Source organism: Lynx canadensis, chromosome C1 (genome assembly GCF_007474595.2).
Source record: "Lynx canadensis isolate LIC74 chromosome C1, mLynCan4.pri.v2, whole genome shotgun sequence".
Taxonomy (NCBI): domain Eukaryota; kingdom Metazoa; phylum Chordata; class Mammalia; order Carnivora; family Felidae; genus Lynx; species Lynx canadensis.
The window spans coordinates 77,850,220-77,869,278 of NC_044310.1; the positions used below are offsets into that span (position 1 = coordinate 77,850,220).

The 19,059-nt window shown below is 36.2% G+C and overlaps 1 protein-coding gene across 3 annotated transcripts in view; it reads right to left on the reverse strand.

Annotated features, from left to right (window-relative positions):
- GLMN (glomulin, FKBP associated protein) overlaps positions 1-19,059 on the reverse strand; it is a 35,679-nt gene that overhangs the window by 6,293 nt on the left and 10,327 nt on the right. For 2 of the 3 annotated variants that reach the window (XM_030328273.2, XM_030328274.1), the window contains exons 7-16: positions 17,768-17,870; positions 10,640-10,827; positions 8,268-8,321; positions 6,844-6,874; positions 6,668-6,757; positions 5,720-5,761; positions 4,943-5,016; positions 3,654-3,738; positions 3,064-3,173; positions 2,062-2,125 (exon numbers count right to left, since the gene is read on the reverse strand). In XM_030328273.2, the coding sequence (XP_030184133.1) occupies positions 2,062-2,125; positions 3,064-3,173; positions 3,654-3,738; positions 4,943-5,016; positions 5,720-5,761; positions 6,668-6,757; positions 6,844-6,874; positions 8,268-8,321; positions 10,640-10,827; positions 17,768-17,870 (841 nt within the window). The remainder of the gene's footprint in view (positions 1-2,061; positions 2,126-3,063; positions 3,174-3,653; positions 3,739-4,942; positions 5,017-5,719; positions 5,762-6,667; positions 6,758-6,843; positions 6,875-8,267; positions 8,322-10,639; positions 10,828-17,767; positions 17,871-19,059) is intronic. The other variant, XM_030328275.1, reaches the window with a different exon arrangement.

Below are 19,059 nucleotides of genomic sequence, written 5' to 3' on the forward strand. Positions count from 1 at the left end.
TTGCATGGCAATACTTTGGGATATTTGAATCCCAAGAAATTTTTTTAAACCAGTAAATAATAAAGCAATCTTGTAAACTGGTTGTATCCTTTTCTTCACCATTTAATGTTCAAGCCAAATAAAAGGCATTATCTATGGGCATAATAGCAGATATTGCACAATGCTAAACTGCTCTGTTTTCCCTCTCTATGCAGAGGCCCATCTGCTGTCCCTGCAGTACAGTGTTCCATACCTAATAAATATAACACTCCTAATCAAGAAGATATTATTTCTCCCTGACAGTCAAATTAGGTCATCTCTAGGTGTGGCCTTTCATGATAACTAAAAAAGTAAAAACTTATACCATACCCTAAGGACACCCTCCTGAAGCCTCAGGGCCTCCAATGCTGCTGAATATCACTTGTTAGCTTTTCTGTTTTTACCACAAGCTCCTTTAGGAATCAGGATATACTGTGATTCAAAGGTTCTGGCCATTGCCTGGGGTCATGGCTGTCTCTACCACTTACTAGGTATGGGCCCTTCTGCAAGTTAAAGATCCTTCCTAAGCCTATATTATCTTTGAAAAGCTATAAGAAAAAAAAAAAGGCAGATAAGGACACAGCAAACTTCTGATGACAACAGTGTTTTACATTTGATAAAGATTTGGATAAGGGGTGCCTGGGTGGCTCAGTTGGTTGAGTGTCTCTTGATTTCAGCTCAGGTCATGATTCCAGGGTTGTGGGACTGAGCCCCACATCGGGCTGTGCAATAAGTATGAAGCCTGCTTAAGATTCTCTTGCTCTCCCTCTGCCCCTCTCCTCTGCTCTCGCTTTCTCTCTCAAATTAAAAAAAAAAAAAAAAAGACTTGGATTAATCCTATCCATTTGCTACAACTCAGAGATACTCGCTTAAAATTTGTGCATTTCATTTTATGTAAATGTTATCTCAAAAAAAAACTACAGACGGATATTTAACTCTATTGAAATATATGCTGAAATATGTAGGGGCAAGTATGCTCTCTGCATACAGTTTACTATGAAGTGCATAAAAAATAGACTGATGAATAGATGGTAGAGAGATGGAGACATGATAAAAGTAGAGTAAAATGTTAATGGTAGCATCTTGGTGGTAAGTCAGTGTGATATTGTAAAATTATATTTCACTTTGGTTGTATGTTTGGAAAACTTCACTGCAAGATGTAGGGGAAAAATAAGCACCCTGTAGAGAATAAGCACTAGTCAATAATAGCAAGTAACTGTTTCTGGCTGAAGAGGGATAAACAGGTCAAAACCCTGCATCTACTAAATTCAGTCAAGAGGGAAGGAAATTGCTACTTACAAACTTCTCATTCCAAATCATGACTGACTTAAATTTTCTTTAAAAAAGGTCTCTGGCATCCTTACATAAAAACCAATTACTTTCATTTCTTTTATTACTTTCTTAAAAAAAAAAACTAAAACCAGATTAACAACACATGTAATTTAGGTAGTTACAATTTAAATAGAGATGACACATTGTGGGAAAACAACTATTAGAATAGGTAGAAAGAGAGGGGAAGATAAAAAGCAAATCTAATTTTACTGTATGACAAATCTTCCTCAAAGTTTTGTCTTCATTGAATACCTCTAATGATGCACTATTTAAAGAAAAAAAAACACTTCCCACACATTATCCAAAAGGTGCTATTAACAGATTTTAGTGCTGAAAATGCTTCAATTAGAGGATATCAAATTATCAGATGATTTTATTTTAGACATCTTAGACTTACAATCGTGAACTAGAGGTGGAGGCAACTGAACAAGACACCCAAATATATGCTGGGCTCCAAAAGTTTAGTTAACTTACGACTTGCAACTTACCTACCTGACAGGGCTAAGCAATGCTTACAGCAAGATGGCAAGGGTTCAAAAAGAGAAATTGAAAGGGAAGCTGGATGTGAAGTAGTAAGAGCTCCTAAGAATTCACTTCATGTTTCAGAATTCTTATTGACATGTCTCCCAGACTTTGTAGCTGGGTAAAATATTAAATATTGGCTTGTGCATTTTGAATATACTCAGTTTAATTTTTAAAAATTTCACTTACTTGATTGTCTTTTTCATTATCTTTGATAACCAAATATCTCAATAAATTTAATGAAGCCATTATCCTGTTAATTAAAAACACATAACTTGTTATTTACAATACAGTATTATATAATCAGCAATTTCAATGAATAAAATAAGTTAAAACCTTGGGTATATTTTTACAATTATATTTGCCATTAGAAACTATTCCCTTTAACACATCTTTTGTAGTAGTAATTATCACTCTTGTTCTTCAAGTTCACAAAATACAACTGTGAAAATTATAAGGGAGCATTGTTATCTTTTAATACTTGAGAGTATCATCTCTTGCATCCTGAATTTTAAGATTCCTTTATAAATGCTTACAACCACTTATCATCCACTGTGTAGACTAAAAGTGAAATTACATGTTCTATATATAAAAAAAATGATATCCTTGGGGCACCTGGGTGGCTCAGTCAGTTAAACGTCCAACTTTGGTTCAGGTCATGATCTCACAGTTTGTGGGTTCGAGCCCCCCGTTGGGTTCTGTGCTGACAGCTCAGAGCCTGGAGCCTGCTTTGGATTCTGTGTCTCCCTCTCTCTGTCCCTTCCCCATTCACGCTCTATCTCTCAAAAATAAATAAACATTAAAAAAATTGTTTTAATAAAAAAATGATGTCCTAGAAAACAAAACAATATAACCCAAACATGTAAGTCTTTTATGTAAGTTATACTGAAATTCTTAGTTTTCAGTCACCAATGCTTAGAGTTAGTTGCAAATCCTTATGAGCTGTACAATGGAATGCAGGGTACATCATAGGTATAAAATCATACTATTGGTCATGCTTTTGGAAAGAGGAGTTTTTAATTCTGTTTTTACATAGCATCTAATTACTAAAATATGAAAATCTTTATGTAATTTTATGAATTAACCATAACTCGTAACAGGAAAATACACCTTATTTGTTTAGGTTTGCTAAGCAGGGGTTTCACATTTTTTTTAATTTACTATGTGAACCTTAGTAATGGTCAACCTTACCTATCTGAATTTTGAAGTAAATCTGTTTCAGCACCCTCTGGGAGAAAGAGTACCAAATCTAGAAGTGAAATCAGCTGTGGTCCTGTAAACCATTTGTTGTCATGTGTTTTCTGAAAAGCAAAAGAAAAATTGGGAAAGATTTTAAGTAATAGTTGGTAAATTCACGTGTTTTTCTACTACCCTCACACTACAAAAATAAACATTACACATTTAAAATATGTTTCTAAACTTAAATTTTCATTCATTCACACTATTTCTAGACAATGGGAACAAACTGCCAGTTTGAAAACATTGATGCACTCTTTGTTTTCAGTATGAAATTACTGACTATTCATAAACAGATTAGACTTAAGTTTCCATTGATATTTCAGAAGTACAGAGCAAAACAAAATCATATTCTCAGCTCAAAGAATTAATACAATTTAAATGTATAGTTAATAAAATTTCAAAATTCATGTTTTTAAAAAAGAAATACTAGAAATGGTGAAAAAATATACCCTAATACTAGATATACATTAGTGTATTCCACAAATGAATATATATATCTCACAAAGTAAAAAAGATAATCAACACCTGAGCTATGCTCTTACCTTTAGTGACACATCAATTTGATTTTTGATATTTTGAATAATGAAAGCCTCCACACCTGAATGATTACTTGTATTCAATAAGCACCTTGAAAGCAAAATTACAATACATTTGAATTTATCCTGGACTCTATTATACTTAAACAATGCTGAAAATTTTACAAATTCAAATGGACCATGTGTTATTTCTAAAAATACAAAAATGTATGAAGACAATTAGCAAGGTGATCAACCAATTGCCAAATTACTTGTTGTGGTTATTGCTCTAACTAGCAAATTCTATTTTCACTGGATCTTTCCAACAAGAAATTTCTATTAAATCAAATATGAATCTTTTGTGAATATAGTTGCAGTGATTTGACATGGCAAAAATGGGCACTAATAGCCTAAAATCTCCCAAAATTATTCCCTGTGAAGGTAGACTAGTCGTGTTAGACTAACTTAATTGCAAAAAAAGGAAACACAGTATGACTAGCTTAAGAAAGGGGGATTTCTTGGTAGGGACATAGGTAAATCAGAACAGGAAAACTGGTATTAAGACATAAGCATCAAATTATAATTTCATAAACCTGGCCTAAGTCTTATTGATAGAAGTAAAGATGGGATTAAGAATGCTAGTGTTGGCCAATTCCAAAAGAAGACTTACTAGCATTTTGACATTGCCCAAATTGGTGTTTAACTCATTTTTACTACCAGGCATGTCAACAGACTAAAGTCTGCAGGCCAAATCCAACCTGTTGCCTGTTTTGTTTTATTGGAATATATTCACCTCCACTACAAAGGCAAAGTTGAATAGTTGCAACAGAGACTGAGTGATGCATAAAGCCTGTATTTGCTATTTGGCCCTTTACAGCTGCTCTTTAACTCAGAGAGTTGCTAGAATCTTTTCCTTTTCAAACAGCACAATTAATAATCTCTACTTTTAACTTAAAAGTGAATAGCCTATCCAAGTTATAACTCCAGAGCAATTAATTTCAACAGTGAATAATGGAGATTACTGATCTGTAAAGTTCCATCAGGAGACTTATCAATCTCTAATCTCTCTCTAGTCTATTTTAATTTTAGACTACTTCAATTAGTTGAGCTGAAATACTATTATTCATATGAGTCCATAATATTTAACTAACCCTTCTCTACCCATAGGGATAAGAGAATTTATTATAATACGGTTTCCAAGTACAGTCGATTACATGTAAAACATTCTGAAATACTGTAGCCTGGAATAATTAAATGGTATTAATTTGGTTTTTAATCAACTACAACCATTCTTGACAACCATTCTTGATACATACCTAAATAACGTATATTTGCCTTGTGAATCCAACTTGTTAATATACAGCTGAAGCATAGCTAAACTCTTTTTCCTCTAGAATCAAACAAATAATATTGTTACATAAACTGAATGAAGATTACAGTTGACTTTTCAACACAAGGAATTTGAAATGTGCAGGTCCACTTATAGTGGATTTTTTCTGGCATATAGTTCTGTAAATGTACTTTCCTTATGATTTTTTTTCCTATGAATTTTTAAATAACATTTTCTTTTCTCTAGCTTAGTTTATTGCACACATATAGTATATAATGTAACATACAAACCATATGTTAATCAACTGTTTATGTTATCAGTAAGGCTTCTGGTCACTAGGAGGCATTATGGAGTCAAAAGTTATACCTGGCTTTTTGACTAATGCAGGGGGATGGCACCACTAATCCCTGCATAGTTCAAGAGTCAGCTGTAAATTATTCAAGAAAATTTCTCATTGTAAAGGGGCACCTGGGTGGCTCAGTCAGCTGAGCATCCAACTCTTGATTTCAGCTCAGGTCATGATCCCCAGGGTTGTGGGACTGAACCCCACATTGAGCTCTGTGCTGAGCTTGGATCCTGTTTAAGATTCTCATTCATTCATATTCCCTCTCTCTCTTCCCCCCTCCCTCCCTCCCTCCCTCTCTGCCCCTCTCCCTGCTCCAGCACACAGCCCAGCTCGCTCTCTCTCCCTCTCAAAAAAAAAAAAAAAAAAAAATATCTTCACTCTAACTCATTATTATTTACTTCCAAAACATTTACATACCAATGTCTCAATGGGGCAAAGCGTCATTACTTTGACTAGGCCCTGGAAATAAAAACAAAACAAACAAAAACCACCATTCAGATGATAATAGATTATATTGACAATAAACAACTATATTATCAATGGATACTAAAATTTCAGAGAAGGGAAGGTAGGAGATTTAAAAATTAAGTAAATTTTTCTCTGAGCCTTTCGTTCCACTGTTACATCTGAGGAAGCAAAGTACAATCTGTTTTTTAAGTAATGTTGAATGGGGATGTTACAAAGCATAAATTTAGAAGTGTAATTTACAATTATGTCTAGGGTGGCAAAAAATGAAACCAGACATGGAAAATATAATCCATTCATTAAAAACAATCATTGTTAATATACTAATATCCATGTTTTCCTATTTAAATAGTAGAAAAACAGGTTTCTTCGTTAACATCTAAAGACCCACCTGGCTATGATAACTAACAGATAGTACTAAGCAAAATAAATCATAGGAGAGAAAAAATGTCTTTCTAGTAATGAGTCAATGCATGCCTTGATGGAGTCCTTAGGACTTGAGTTATGAGAAAAGTAAAGGAGCTTCATTTTTAAGGTCCCTACAGAAACAAAGTGTTTAAGAAGAAAATTACGTCTTTCCACCAGATGCTACACTATCAACTATGGTAGCCACTGGTCACATATAGCTATTTAGGTTTAAATTAATTTAAATTAAATAAAATTTAAAATTCGGTTCCTTAACTCTAGCTACATTTCAAGTGTTCAATGTGGCTACTGGCTTTAATACTGTATCATACATAGCTAGAACACTTCCACCATCAGAGCAAGTTTTATTGGACACATGGCACTAGAGTTTTCAAAGGATATGGAGAAGGAAGTAGGAGGAGTCTGAAAAGACCTTTACTTAATTTTAGAATAGGAAAGGGGCTATTTCAGGATCAGAATACACATTTAACTGACCTGAGGTACAGTAAGAAAGCTCTTGATTTCTAAGTACTGGTGAAGTAAACTGTTGTCCTCTATTCTCAATAAACCATTCTCCAACAGATCCTATGGAGATACATATATAGCAAAGTCAACAGCTGTATTTGTGCAATGACTGTGTGTAAATTACAATGGGTGCAAACAAATCTTACCACTCCTTTGGAGAAAACAGACTCTTCTGTTCTGGAAGAGAATATTAAAATTTATCAACATGACTTTCTAAACTGTTTTAAATGATTCTTCATTTTAGGAAAAATAAAGCAAAAATTGAAATTAAAAGACTTTCAAAATATATATCATTAAGGAAAAATTCTATTGAAGAACTTAGTCAAAATTCTTAATCCACGTATGATCGGTCTTTTGACTTGGCTATTGACATCCAAATCCAACCCAAATCTACCCACTCAGGGCTTACTTCCTAGTATAACAAATCAACGGATCTTCAACAGTAAGTGCTAAGAAATCAATTATACATAATATGATATTATGTATTCCAGTTGATTAATCTGTAAAATCTTTTCAATTCTTTTTATATAAAAATAATAATTAAATGCTTTCCATTTGTGATCATATTTTTTTCAAGGTATATAATCTTTGTTAATTAAGTATTTAAGCTCTGTGGCAAAAAATATTATTTAAGGCCCAGGTTTTTATTCTAACCATGCAAGGAGTTAAAAGTGTTGTTTTTGTTCAATGACTAAATAGTCTGGAAATCTTAAGAATACAGAACGTAAGATTTAAATCAATACATATTCTCATTGTATGAATAAAATAGAGACTAAAAAGAATGTAAAACCATTAAGACATACATAATACAGTAAATTTACAGAGTTAAAAACTGCTTGTGCCAGGAGACCCTTGGAAATTCCTGCCTTGTAGGCCGAGGCTTTGGACATTTGCCATGTTACAAATCTTCCTTCACCTGGGAAGAGATGGGATTGATAAACTGTCACTAATGTTCCTATAGGATACTACTGAAAGGTCCTGACTGATCGCAAGAGATAATTTAAACATGTTACAAGGAAAGAACACAAAGCATATGGAGTTTTGCAAAATGCTTAAATATGTCTGAAAAAATTACACATATTTTTATTCTGTAATTTTTTTCAAAGAGAAAGACATACATTCTTAATGCCTCAAGTAGAAGTTGTTGAATACAATCACTGTTAATAATCTGAGATATAAAAAGGTGGGGTCAAGACACCTCCCTCCTTTTAATGCAGTTCACATTGTGTCTATGAAGCAAAAACATGGATGAATTTCTTTTATTAACCACCTCGCTTAGATGGAGAAGGCTGCAGTGGGACAGAGGTGTTTTAACTTACCAACTTTTGAAATAAGGGGAGAAACATCAGAAGCAGATGACTGGAAACTCCCTTAGAAGCTAGTATTTTAATATTTAAAAGAGATTTCTGTTGTAAAACCTCTTTGACTCATTTTTGTTTCATATTTACATCACTGTTTTATAAAATAACCAATTAATTAGGGTCTGGCAAAGAGAAGGTAGTCTCCCCCACTTTTAACAAGAGCTACTTTAACACTATTTAATTCTGAGATGCCATCTAAATGATCTTACCTTTGCAAAAAGACTTCAATGTGCCCCATATTAAATTGCAATAGGTACGATGGGCTAAAACAGACAACATATATATGTATGTATATATCACCCACACGTATTTTTAGAAATTTTGTATACATCAATACTGTTAAAGGTTAAATTGTGCCCCCCTCAAAAAAGAAATGTTAGAATCCTAACCTCCAGAACTTCAGCATATGACTTTATTTGGAGACAGGGCCTTCTTTTTTCTTTTTAATTGGGATGGGCAAGGGGGACAACAGGAACCCCCCCCCCCACCTGTGAGGTCATTCCTGTGAGCCCGAATCCAGTACAATAGGTGTTCTTATAATAAAGGGAAATGTGGACAGAGACATACACAGAGAGAATGCTATATGAACATAAAGCCAGATTGGAGTGACACATCTACAAACCAAGGAACATCAAGGATTGCCAGCAAACCACCGTCACCAAGTGGAGAGGCATGGAACAGATTCTCCCTCACAGCCCTCTGAAGGGACCAATACTGCCCATACCTTGACTTGGATTTCCATCCTACAGAACTATGACAAAATACATTTCTGTTATTTTAAAGCTATCCAGTTTGTGGTGTTTTATTATGACAGCCTTCACAAACTAATATAGATACCTAAGTCATTTTGATGGTAGTGTGATTAAGAGTATAGGCTCTAGGGAGGCCTGGGTGGCTCAGTCGGTTAGGCATCTGACTCTTGATTTTGGCTCAAGTCAGTCATGATTGCATAGTGGTGAGATCAAGCTCCACATCAGCTCTGTGATGGGGATGGAGCCTGCTTAAGATTCTCTCTCCCTCTCCCTCTGCCCCTCTCCTGCGGCTTTCTTTCTCTCTCTCTCTCTCTCTCAAGTAAGTATAGGCTCTGGGGGAAGACAAAACTGTTTGAATCCACCTATTCCACTAATTAGTTGTATGATATTAAGTGGTATCTTAACTTGTCCAAGCCTGTTATTTTCATTTGTAAAATGAGAATACTCTATTTCATAGTATTATAAAGATTAGATAATGCATATAAAGCTATTGGCATGTTTAATACATGATGAACATGCAAGTGGTAGCCATTATTGCAGTATTTACACAGAAATATATCCCCAGGTACATTCATAAGTAAATATATAAATGTACACAAAGAAATACAACTATCATCTGCAAGACAAATACATAACCATTATTATGGATATTAAAGTCCAAGAGGTGTTATGTTATAAAATTATGTATCTTAAAAATAATTTTGATAAACTTTATGGGAAAAGAAGGGCAAGGTCAAGATAATTACAACAGGAAGATGTAACTGAAATTGGGTGATTAGCGAAGGCTTTCCTCATAAAGCGACATTTAAGGTTAAAGATGTTTGTTCTAAGCATATACAAAGGCCCTATAGCAGAAAGATTTGTGACACATTTGAATAAAAAAACAAAAAAAGGTCTATGTTATTGGAGCATAGTAAACAAGAGAAAAAGTGGTAGAAGGTGAATCAGGGCAATCAAGCAGAGATCAGATAATGTATAAGCTTGTCTTATGTAAAGACTTTTAGACTTTAGAACAATAAAAAGCCAGTGAAGGGTTTGCATTAAGGGACTACTCTTAAAGCTTCACTTTCTGTGTTGAAAATGAGTTGGATTAAAAGGGATTGAGGTTGGATATATAAATAACCACTCAGGACTACAAGAGTAATCCAGTTAAAAGATGATGGCATTTTAGATACCCACCCCTCCACCATGGGTAAATGAGCAGTTCCCTCTCTTATAGTACAGGGTGATCCCCAAAGCTTCAAAACCAAGCCCAGTTTCACACTCTTAAAAAAATTTTTATTTAAGTAATCTGTACACCCAACATGGAGCTCTTGAACTCACAACCCCAAGATCAAGAGTCAGATGCTCTTCCAATTGAGCCAGCCAGGCGCTCCCAGTTTCACACTTTGACTCTTGTCCCCACCATTATGTCTATTTCAATTCTCACCCCCCGCCACCACCTTTCACTATTGGAGTACTATTGGCTTAAACAGATTACAGACTATATGATAATAGAAATAGTTTTTGTTTAGGGGCACCTTGGTGGCTCAGTTGGCTAAGTGTCTGACTCCTGATTTCAGCTCAGGTCATGCATGATCTTACTGTTCATGGAATCAAGCCCCACATCAGGCTCTGTGCTGACAGTGTGGAGCCTGCTTGGGATTTTCACTCTCCCCCCATCCATCTCTGTGCCTCCGCCACTCACACTTTCTCAAATATTTAAAAAAATAGCTTTTGTTTATACTTCATTTAAAGTATTAGTATAATAATAAGTATGCTGGAAATTAGATATATGAGTTCGATACTCCTTTTACAATTACACGAATAAATCAAACACTAACTCCTACCTTAAGACCATTGGAAGCTGATCGATACTGATGCCCTGTACAAATACTAGATAGGCCAGAGAAGCCATAGAGTCTGCTAACTGTTTGTCTTCTTCTTCCTCAAATTCAAGATAATCCCATGTCTTCTTTTTCCTTCCATGATTAAAAATCATTTTGGGGAAAGGATGTCCAATTGCTGATAAGAAACCCTGTTGAAATGGATAAAAAAAGTAAGCTACAGCAGACAGACTCTAGTATGCTCTTCTCACCCTCCCGTGCCATATTCACATCCTGTATAATCCTCACGTCTTGAGTGTGAGTGAGACCTGTTGGACTTGCTTCAACCTAACAGAATATGGCAAGATACCACCCCATGATTAGATTTTGTTATGACAAGAAGTGAAAGGATTTTTTGCAGATGTATCTAAGGTTCCAAATCAGTTGATTCGGGGTTATTAGAAAGGTGACTATCTCTGGTGGGCCTGAATTAATCAGGTAGAAGTCTTTAAAAAAGGGTCCAGTCCAGTCTGGGGCACCTGGGTGGCTCAGTTGGTTAAGTGTCTGACTCTTGGTTTCAGCTCAGGTCATGGTCTCCCAGCTTCATGGGTTCGAGCCCCACATCAGGCTCTGCACTGGCAATGAGGAGACTGCTTGGGGATTCTCTTTCTCCTCTCTCTCTGTGCCCACCCCCCCAACTTGCACTGTCTCTTGTCTCTCTCAAAATAAATAAACTTTATTAAAAAAAATAAAAAAATAAAAAAGGGTCCAGTCCCTCCTTGAGAGTCAGAAACTCACCGCTGGAGGCATTAAAGAACTAAGCTTCCATGTTATGAGAGGGTCTATGGAGAGGGCTGTCTGTAGGAACAACCTCTAGGAACTGAAAGTGGTTCCTGACCAAGTAGCCAACAGGAAAATGGGGACCTCAATCTATAGCTTCAAGGAGATAAATTTGCCAACAACCTAAGGGAAATGAGTGGGAAGATGAGAAAGTTCTGGAGACAGATGGTGGTAATGGTTGCATGACAACGTGAATGTATTTAATGCCACTGAAATGCACTCTTAAAAATGATTTTTTAAATAGTAAATTTTATGTTATGTATATTTTATCACAATTTTTTTTTAAAGTGCCTGAGGTATTTGAAAGCAATCTAAGAAATGTGAGACATACAAATACCATGAAATGATAGTAAACTAACTACTTAGAAGAAGATTACTCTAGGAACAGTGCTCCAGTGACCACTTTGAGGCTTTGGAAACTGGTGATATCTCATATCACAAGGGTTCTTGTGTCATAAGAGAAAGAGGACCATGAGTGGACAGGACTACAGTTTTACCTTTTTTTTTTAAGGAGGTAAGAGTAGAGAAAAAAAAGACACTCAGGAAACATAAAGCCACTCCTATGCCTCTTATATTATTCCTAACTACAGTATACTAGAAAGCATCTGACCTTCAGAATCCAATGGAATTACCACCTATTAGCTATCAGATACTGGACAAGTTATGTAACTTCTCTAAAGCCTCAGTTTCTTTACCTAGAAAATGATATAATTCCTGTGTCAAATATCTATTGAGAACATCTACAAAAAAAATATGAGGAGAGCCTGAGTGGCTCAGTCAGTTAAGCATCCGACTCTCAATTTCAGCTCAGGTCATGATCTCTTGGTTCGTGAGGTCAAGCCCTGTGCTGGGCTCCGCACTGGGCTCCACGCTGGGCATGGAGCCTGCTTGGGATTCTCTCTCCCTCCTTATCCCTCTGCCCCTCCCCTGCATAAGCTCGCACGCTCTCCCTTTCAAAAAGTATAAAAAAGTTAGTCATAACATACTATATAAGTCAAAAGGGAATGTCAAGAACAGCTAAATCAGAATACTGACTTTCCACATATTCACTCATTTATTTAATAAATACTTGAGTATCAGGCACTGGGCCTGACATTGTAGGGAATAATAAAGTCAAATAAGACTTTTCCAGCCTTCAAGGAAGTAAAATCTGCTGATCCCAGATGGCTCCATTAGTCATTTCAGAACACAAAAAAGAACCAAGGGAAATCATCCACAGTCACAAGAGACTGCTATTCAGCTACCAGATGCTAAATATATATACTGCTATACTGATTTTCAAAGCCATGCAGTCTTGTTATAGCTGTAAGAAAAAGTTTACTGTACTTGGATTCCAAATGTCCTCTTAACCATGAAGCTCCATTTCTTCATTCAGCCAATATTAGATGTATTTTTTCCCAGAGTAAGGTTAGCCTTTTAAAAACCCATTATACATAACCAGATTCTACAGTGCTACTTTGGGATTATCTGGGGTCCACCTGTGTCCAAATTAGGGCCTTCACAATCTACCCACACACCAGCAGTCTTGCTCAGACCCAGGATGTACCTGCCACTCTACAATTTCTCATGGCAGACTTGGCCCTTTTTTTAAAGCATGTTTCTATGCTGAAACCCTTGGGGCATTCAAACAGTTCTCTATCAAAAAACTTCTGCCAGGGCACCTGGGTGGCTCAGTCAGTTAAGTGTCTCTTAATTTCAGCTCAGGTCATGATCTCATGGTTCCTGGGTTTGAGACCTGCATCAGGTACCATGCTGACAGCACAGAGCCTGCTTGGGATTCTCTCTCCCTCTTTCTCTCTCTGCACCTCCCCAGCTCCTGCTCTCTCTCCCCCAAAATAAATAAACTTAAAAAAAAAAAAAAAGGCAAAACTTCTGCCAATGGTGGGACAGCTCAAGCTATCAATCTCAAGTGTTCCCACTTATCTGGACTTCTCCAGCATAGAAATGAAGGCACCTCCTCACTTTATCTCCTACCCTGATTTTACCTCTGCTTGATTGCTTTGTGCTTCCTCACTTCTATAAGATCTTAAACTTTCTTCCCTATACCCTCAACCTTTTCATAGAATACTTGCTCTATCTTATTGCTCTAATTAAACCTGACTGATTTCTGGTGGAGGCTGCTCATCCTCTCACACCTCTTACATAGCACAGCCAGGGAGGCAAGAGTGGGGAAGGGTGGTATAGGTAGAGGCTGGGTATTACCTTGGTTCTTCCTGTACTCTCAAGCAAAAGCACATTTTCCTTTGAGGTAGATATTGATCTTTTATTGTTCTTATCTCTGCCATATGCTGACTTCCTGGTCATTTCCCCACATTCACTGAAGACTTTGGTACCTGCTCACAATCTTCTCTATCCAACTGCTACGATGTGGGAAAGTTCAGTGTTCACATAGGTAACTCCTCTAACAGTCCAGCCTCATGGTTCTTGATTTCTAAATTCCAGTGACCCTAACTTCTAATTCATTTCAGCACGTAATCCCATCCTGAACTTCTGTCAGCATTTGGAGCTATTCCATATTAGATACTAACTCCAGCATTTCACTTTCTGACCATAACTTCTTATCCTGTCTCTCCTACCAACCTGCTTTTGTACCTCTGACCTTTCTAGTTCTGTGATCCCTTCATCTAACCTACCTATCTGTCCCCTCCTAACTTCCCTTCTTTCCCTGTCCAACCAAGACATTTCTGGTCATTTGAACTACTTACACCCTGTATTTCCTTTAGCTCCATCTACCCAATAAAATGCCAGCTTTGGAAAAAAAACTACCATCCACCTTCTCTACTTCCACACCCAATTGACTACTGTTGAAGAAAAAAATCATACACAAATACAGACTGTTACCACTATAGTTGTGGTCTTCAATCACAGCTGAGTGCTCAGACTAGTGACTAATGCTTTCATAGTCTTCTACCATCTCTTTTCTTTTCCCTTCAGTATCCCAAACCTTTACCAGTTCCTTGAAGCCCCCATTTCTACCTCCTCATTCTTAAGAGATCTCCTTCACCTAGAAATCTGAGGCCAGTGGGTTTGATTCCTTTCAATTGTAATATTCCATTCCTGCTATAAATTTCGCTGCATACATACCCATTCTTACCTCCTCCAGGTGTCCTTGCTCCTGTGGCCAGCTGTGTGCTCTCGAGCCACATTATTTCAGTTATCCCATTATACATCTCTTTTCCCCCCTCTAATGGTTCCTATCCCTTCGAGTCTATAAATACACATGCTCAAGCCTCCCTATCTCCCCTATTACCTTCCTACCCCAAGTTCATGTCTTCTGGCTACTGCTTCTTCTTTCTTATCCTTCCTCTTTTGAAGAACACCTTATACTAGCTCCCCCCTATTTCTCATTTTTCATGCACCCCTTTATCCACTCTACTGTTTTTTGTCTCCAACACTCCACTTAAACTGTTCTTGCTAAAATTATCAATGCCATCTTCCTAAATCCAATGGATGCCCTTCAGCTGTTACTTTACAGGCTCTCTCTGCTACATTTAACACTACCAATCACTTCTTTCTTCCTGAAACTCTACTACCCCAGTTTCTGTGATACTTGTACAACCTCTGTGACCCTTCTTCCTTGGTCTCTTTGGTGGACTTATCTTAAGTGTTGGTACTCTGTAGGGTTCAGTCCTAAACCCTTTTCTTTTCTCACAATGACCTACCTCTTTAGGTGATCTCATCAAAGTATGATCATTATTCAAAATTTATTCCTTAAAAACCTGCTCTCTAGGAACTGGCTATATATTAAGAAATTTACTGCTAATCTTGCTAGATGTCATAATGGATTGTGGTTGTGTTTTTATAAGTCCTTACTAGTTAAAGAAGCATAGTTAAAAGACTTATGCAAGAAATGATAGATCTACGACTGGCTATAAAATACCATAGTAGGGAAAACAAAGGAGGATAGATAAAACAAGATTGGCAAAATGTCAAAAAGTGTTAAAGCTGAGTAATGGGTATACCAGGGGTACATTATATTGTTCTTTCCACTTTTCTGAATGTTTTTAAATTACCTTAACAAAAAAATTTTTTTTAAGCACAAAACACCTTGTTCTTTGTTCTGTATTCTCTATCTCAGCTACTGGCACTTTCATCTGCCCAGTTACCCAAGCACAAAACTTATGAATCAACGTTTTAACCATTTTTCTAAATCCAATTAATGACCAAATTTTGTCAATTTTACCTACTATGAAGTTTTTTATTTTGCCCTCTCCCCTTCATCTCTACCATTTCTATAATCAGGATCCCAATAGTTCTCACCTAATTCCCAAAACACACCTAAGGATCTCCCTATTTTCAATCTTATTTCTGTTAAATTCAACCTCCACTGAAGTGATGAATCCAAAACAAATACATCACTCCCAGGCTTAAAATCCTATAACAGCCACCAACTTTCATAGCTATTTTCTCAAAATAGGGTACATATATCATATATGGTAATTTTTATACAATATCCACTGGATTATACTGTACTCTAATATTGCCAACAGTGAAGAGGCCCTGTTATGGTCAGTTATGTACTCCTTGGAAAACTCCTCCCTTTCTCTCCTTCTATGTCACTCTTAGCCTCTTCCCTACTATCTTGACCATCAGCATTAATTCCATTAACTACATAACCCTATTCATATCATCTCTCCTCAAAATCTAGTTCCCCTACATTTCTGACATCTCCTCTTCAAAACCCTTCTCCTACCTCTTCTCAGATTTCAGATACCCTTCAGGTATGACCTGTGGAACTTACAGTTATCAGCAAAATTCATTCTTCTTGAAATGGTCTCTTACCTCTTTTGCTCTAAAGGTAACCTGACTCCTCCGACAACAACTACTTTGTCTGAAAACCTCTCACAGGTTGTTATTTTTTCACCCATATCCACTATATCAAGCCTGGAAGTAAAATACCTGTTCTCCTTGCTATTTCTAGGCCATTCTCCCCCTTCCTCTCTAAAACCCCTGTCTTCAACCCCTTTGAAACTTATGTCATATGACTGTATTAGATCTACCCCAAGGTCACACCATTAATTGGGTTTCTGACATTATTCTTAATCATACTTCTGTGTAACTTAAATGTACAACCAAAGATCTTCTAATATCCTGGAATCTCAGGTACTTCACTTTGGTCCAATGACTTCAGCCTCTACTTCTCCTAAGAACACTCACTCCATGGTCATACCCCAGACATTATTAATAACTAACTTTTCCACAGTGTAACTGCAAGCATCCTGTTCTTTAACCTCCAATCTTTTCAGGTCATTCCCTTTAGTAACCTAGCTCTGACAACTTGTCAGTCACACCAGGACCTACAATCCAGTGATCCCATCATCTATTCACTGTCTCTCACATTTAGTATATCCTAACTTCCCTCCTTACTCAGCTTAAATTCTACTGTGCGTCAGTCACAGTCACTTCCCTGCATACATGCTCAATGCCATTTCCTCTCTCTTGCTTTGTAGAACTCCCACAGTTCTCAAAACCTGACCTATTTAAATCCACTTTCTTCCTATGTTGCACCTACCATCATACAGCTGAACATAGCTGAAGAAAACCCACAACCACAGTGGCTGCTCTAACCTGAAATTCATGACTATCAATCTCAAGTACATATTTTTCCATATTTCACATTAGTTCCCTAATAAAGAATCTCAGCACACTTAAAAATACTGGATACATTAAGCCAAATTACTTTTCAAATGAAATTTACTTATTTCTGGAGGTATTTTGAAAATATTTATCATGACCCTTAAAACTGAGGATATCCTTTGGCACAGAAATTCTACTTCTAGGAATTGACTTTAAGAAAACAACTAAAGAAATATATAAAGATTTCGTTAAAAGGATACTTATCACAGACTTAACAGTTAACAAAAGAAAACTGGAATTGTTCTATAATAATGAAAAACTGGAGAAAACCTAAGTGTTGAGCTAGATGGCCCAGGTCAAACATATTATGCAAGGTCCATACCATGGAATACTATGGACAATGGAAAGACAATGGAAAATTATTCATAATATGCTAAGAGAAATAAAGTACATTCCAAAAGGGTATGTAGATAGACTCTTCTAAAAAATTATTTACACATATGTATAAATTTATTTATAAATATAAAAGCAAAGTCTAGAAGGTGTTAATTTCATTACCTAAATAATATTATTGATGTTTATCTTCCATCTTTTTATCTGTGTTCTACAAAAAATACATATTGCCTAATTAATAACGTATCAACGTACATGACCACGTGCAGTACATGAGAATATAGCAGGACAACATTTTAAATTAGAGCAGATTTTATGGCAGATTAAATTAGCTGTACTTACTATTATTTCAGATGCAAAACATCTTAAAGGATCATTTCCAGCTTCTTTAGATTGCTCAAAGAATTGTGCTGTCAGCAAAGGGCATTTCAAGCTTTTGAAACAACTAAGGTGTAAGAAATGGGTTACTGTGAACACAGCATTTCCTAAGTATAAAATACCTAATTTTATAAACATATCCAAGTTAATTTTACATGAAAAATAACATAAGCACCAATAACTCAATGGCTTATAAAACTGGTGATGTAACATCCTTCTTACCAGTATTGGGGAAAGCATGAGAACTCCTTGCTAGACTCAATGTGGTAAGACTGACTTCCATGTCTGGACTGTATCAATGATTACTGAATGTTTGTTTGAGGATCAGTGCTATTCTCCATGACGTAGATTTCATCAGGTCAAAGAAAAATTGGGACAATGTAATTTTTTTCATAGAGCTGTATTTGTTTTACTTACAAAACCAAATTTTATTCTATGATTAAGCCCCTCCTACTTCTTTAGTTTAAATATCTTTAGTTTCATGAAATAATGCATTTTATAAATGGTAAAAAAAAATTTTTTTAATGTCCTAACCTGCAAAAATAGAAAGCTAACAGTTTTAGTCTACAAAATTTAAAAGATAAAATTATTGGTCCATGTAATTAAATAGTCCAACACTGTCCAACAGAAATACAATACAAGCTCCATATATGATTTAAAATCTTCCAGTAGTCACATTAAAAAAAAAACAGGGGGGGTGGGGGCGGCGTCTGGGTGGCTCAGTTGGTGAAGCGTCCGACTTCGGCTCAGGTCGTGATCTCATGGTTTATGAGTTCGAGCCCCACATCGGACTCTGTGCTGACAGCTAGACCCCGGAGCCTGCTTCAGGTTATGTATCTCCCTCTCTCTCTCTGCCCCTCCCCCACTTGTGCTCTGTCTCTCTGTCTCTATTAAAAATAAATAAAATGTAAAAAAAAAAACAAGGGAAATTTTAATAATTTATCTTATTAACTCAATGTATCTGAAATACTACTATGTGAATATGTTAATATAAAAATTATTGAGGTATTTTGGGGTTTTTTTTATAACAAGTCTTCAAAATGCAGGGAGCATTTTATACTTAGAGAACATCTTAATTTGGAATAGCCATATGTCAAGTGCTTGATAGCCATACTGAACAGTGCATGTTTAGTCTATAGTGCCCCCCAGATTGAATGCTATTGGGTACTCTTACCGTTTTTGTGGTCAAGTTGGATGTTTAACTGTCTGGTGCTGCTTCTGTTGCTTTCAAAGGGAGAGCAAAAACATAATTCCCC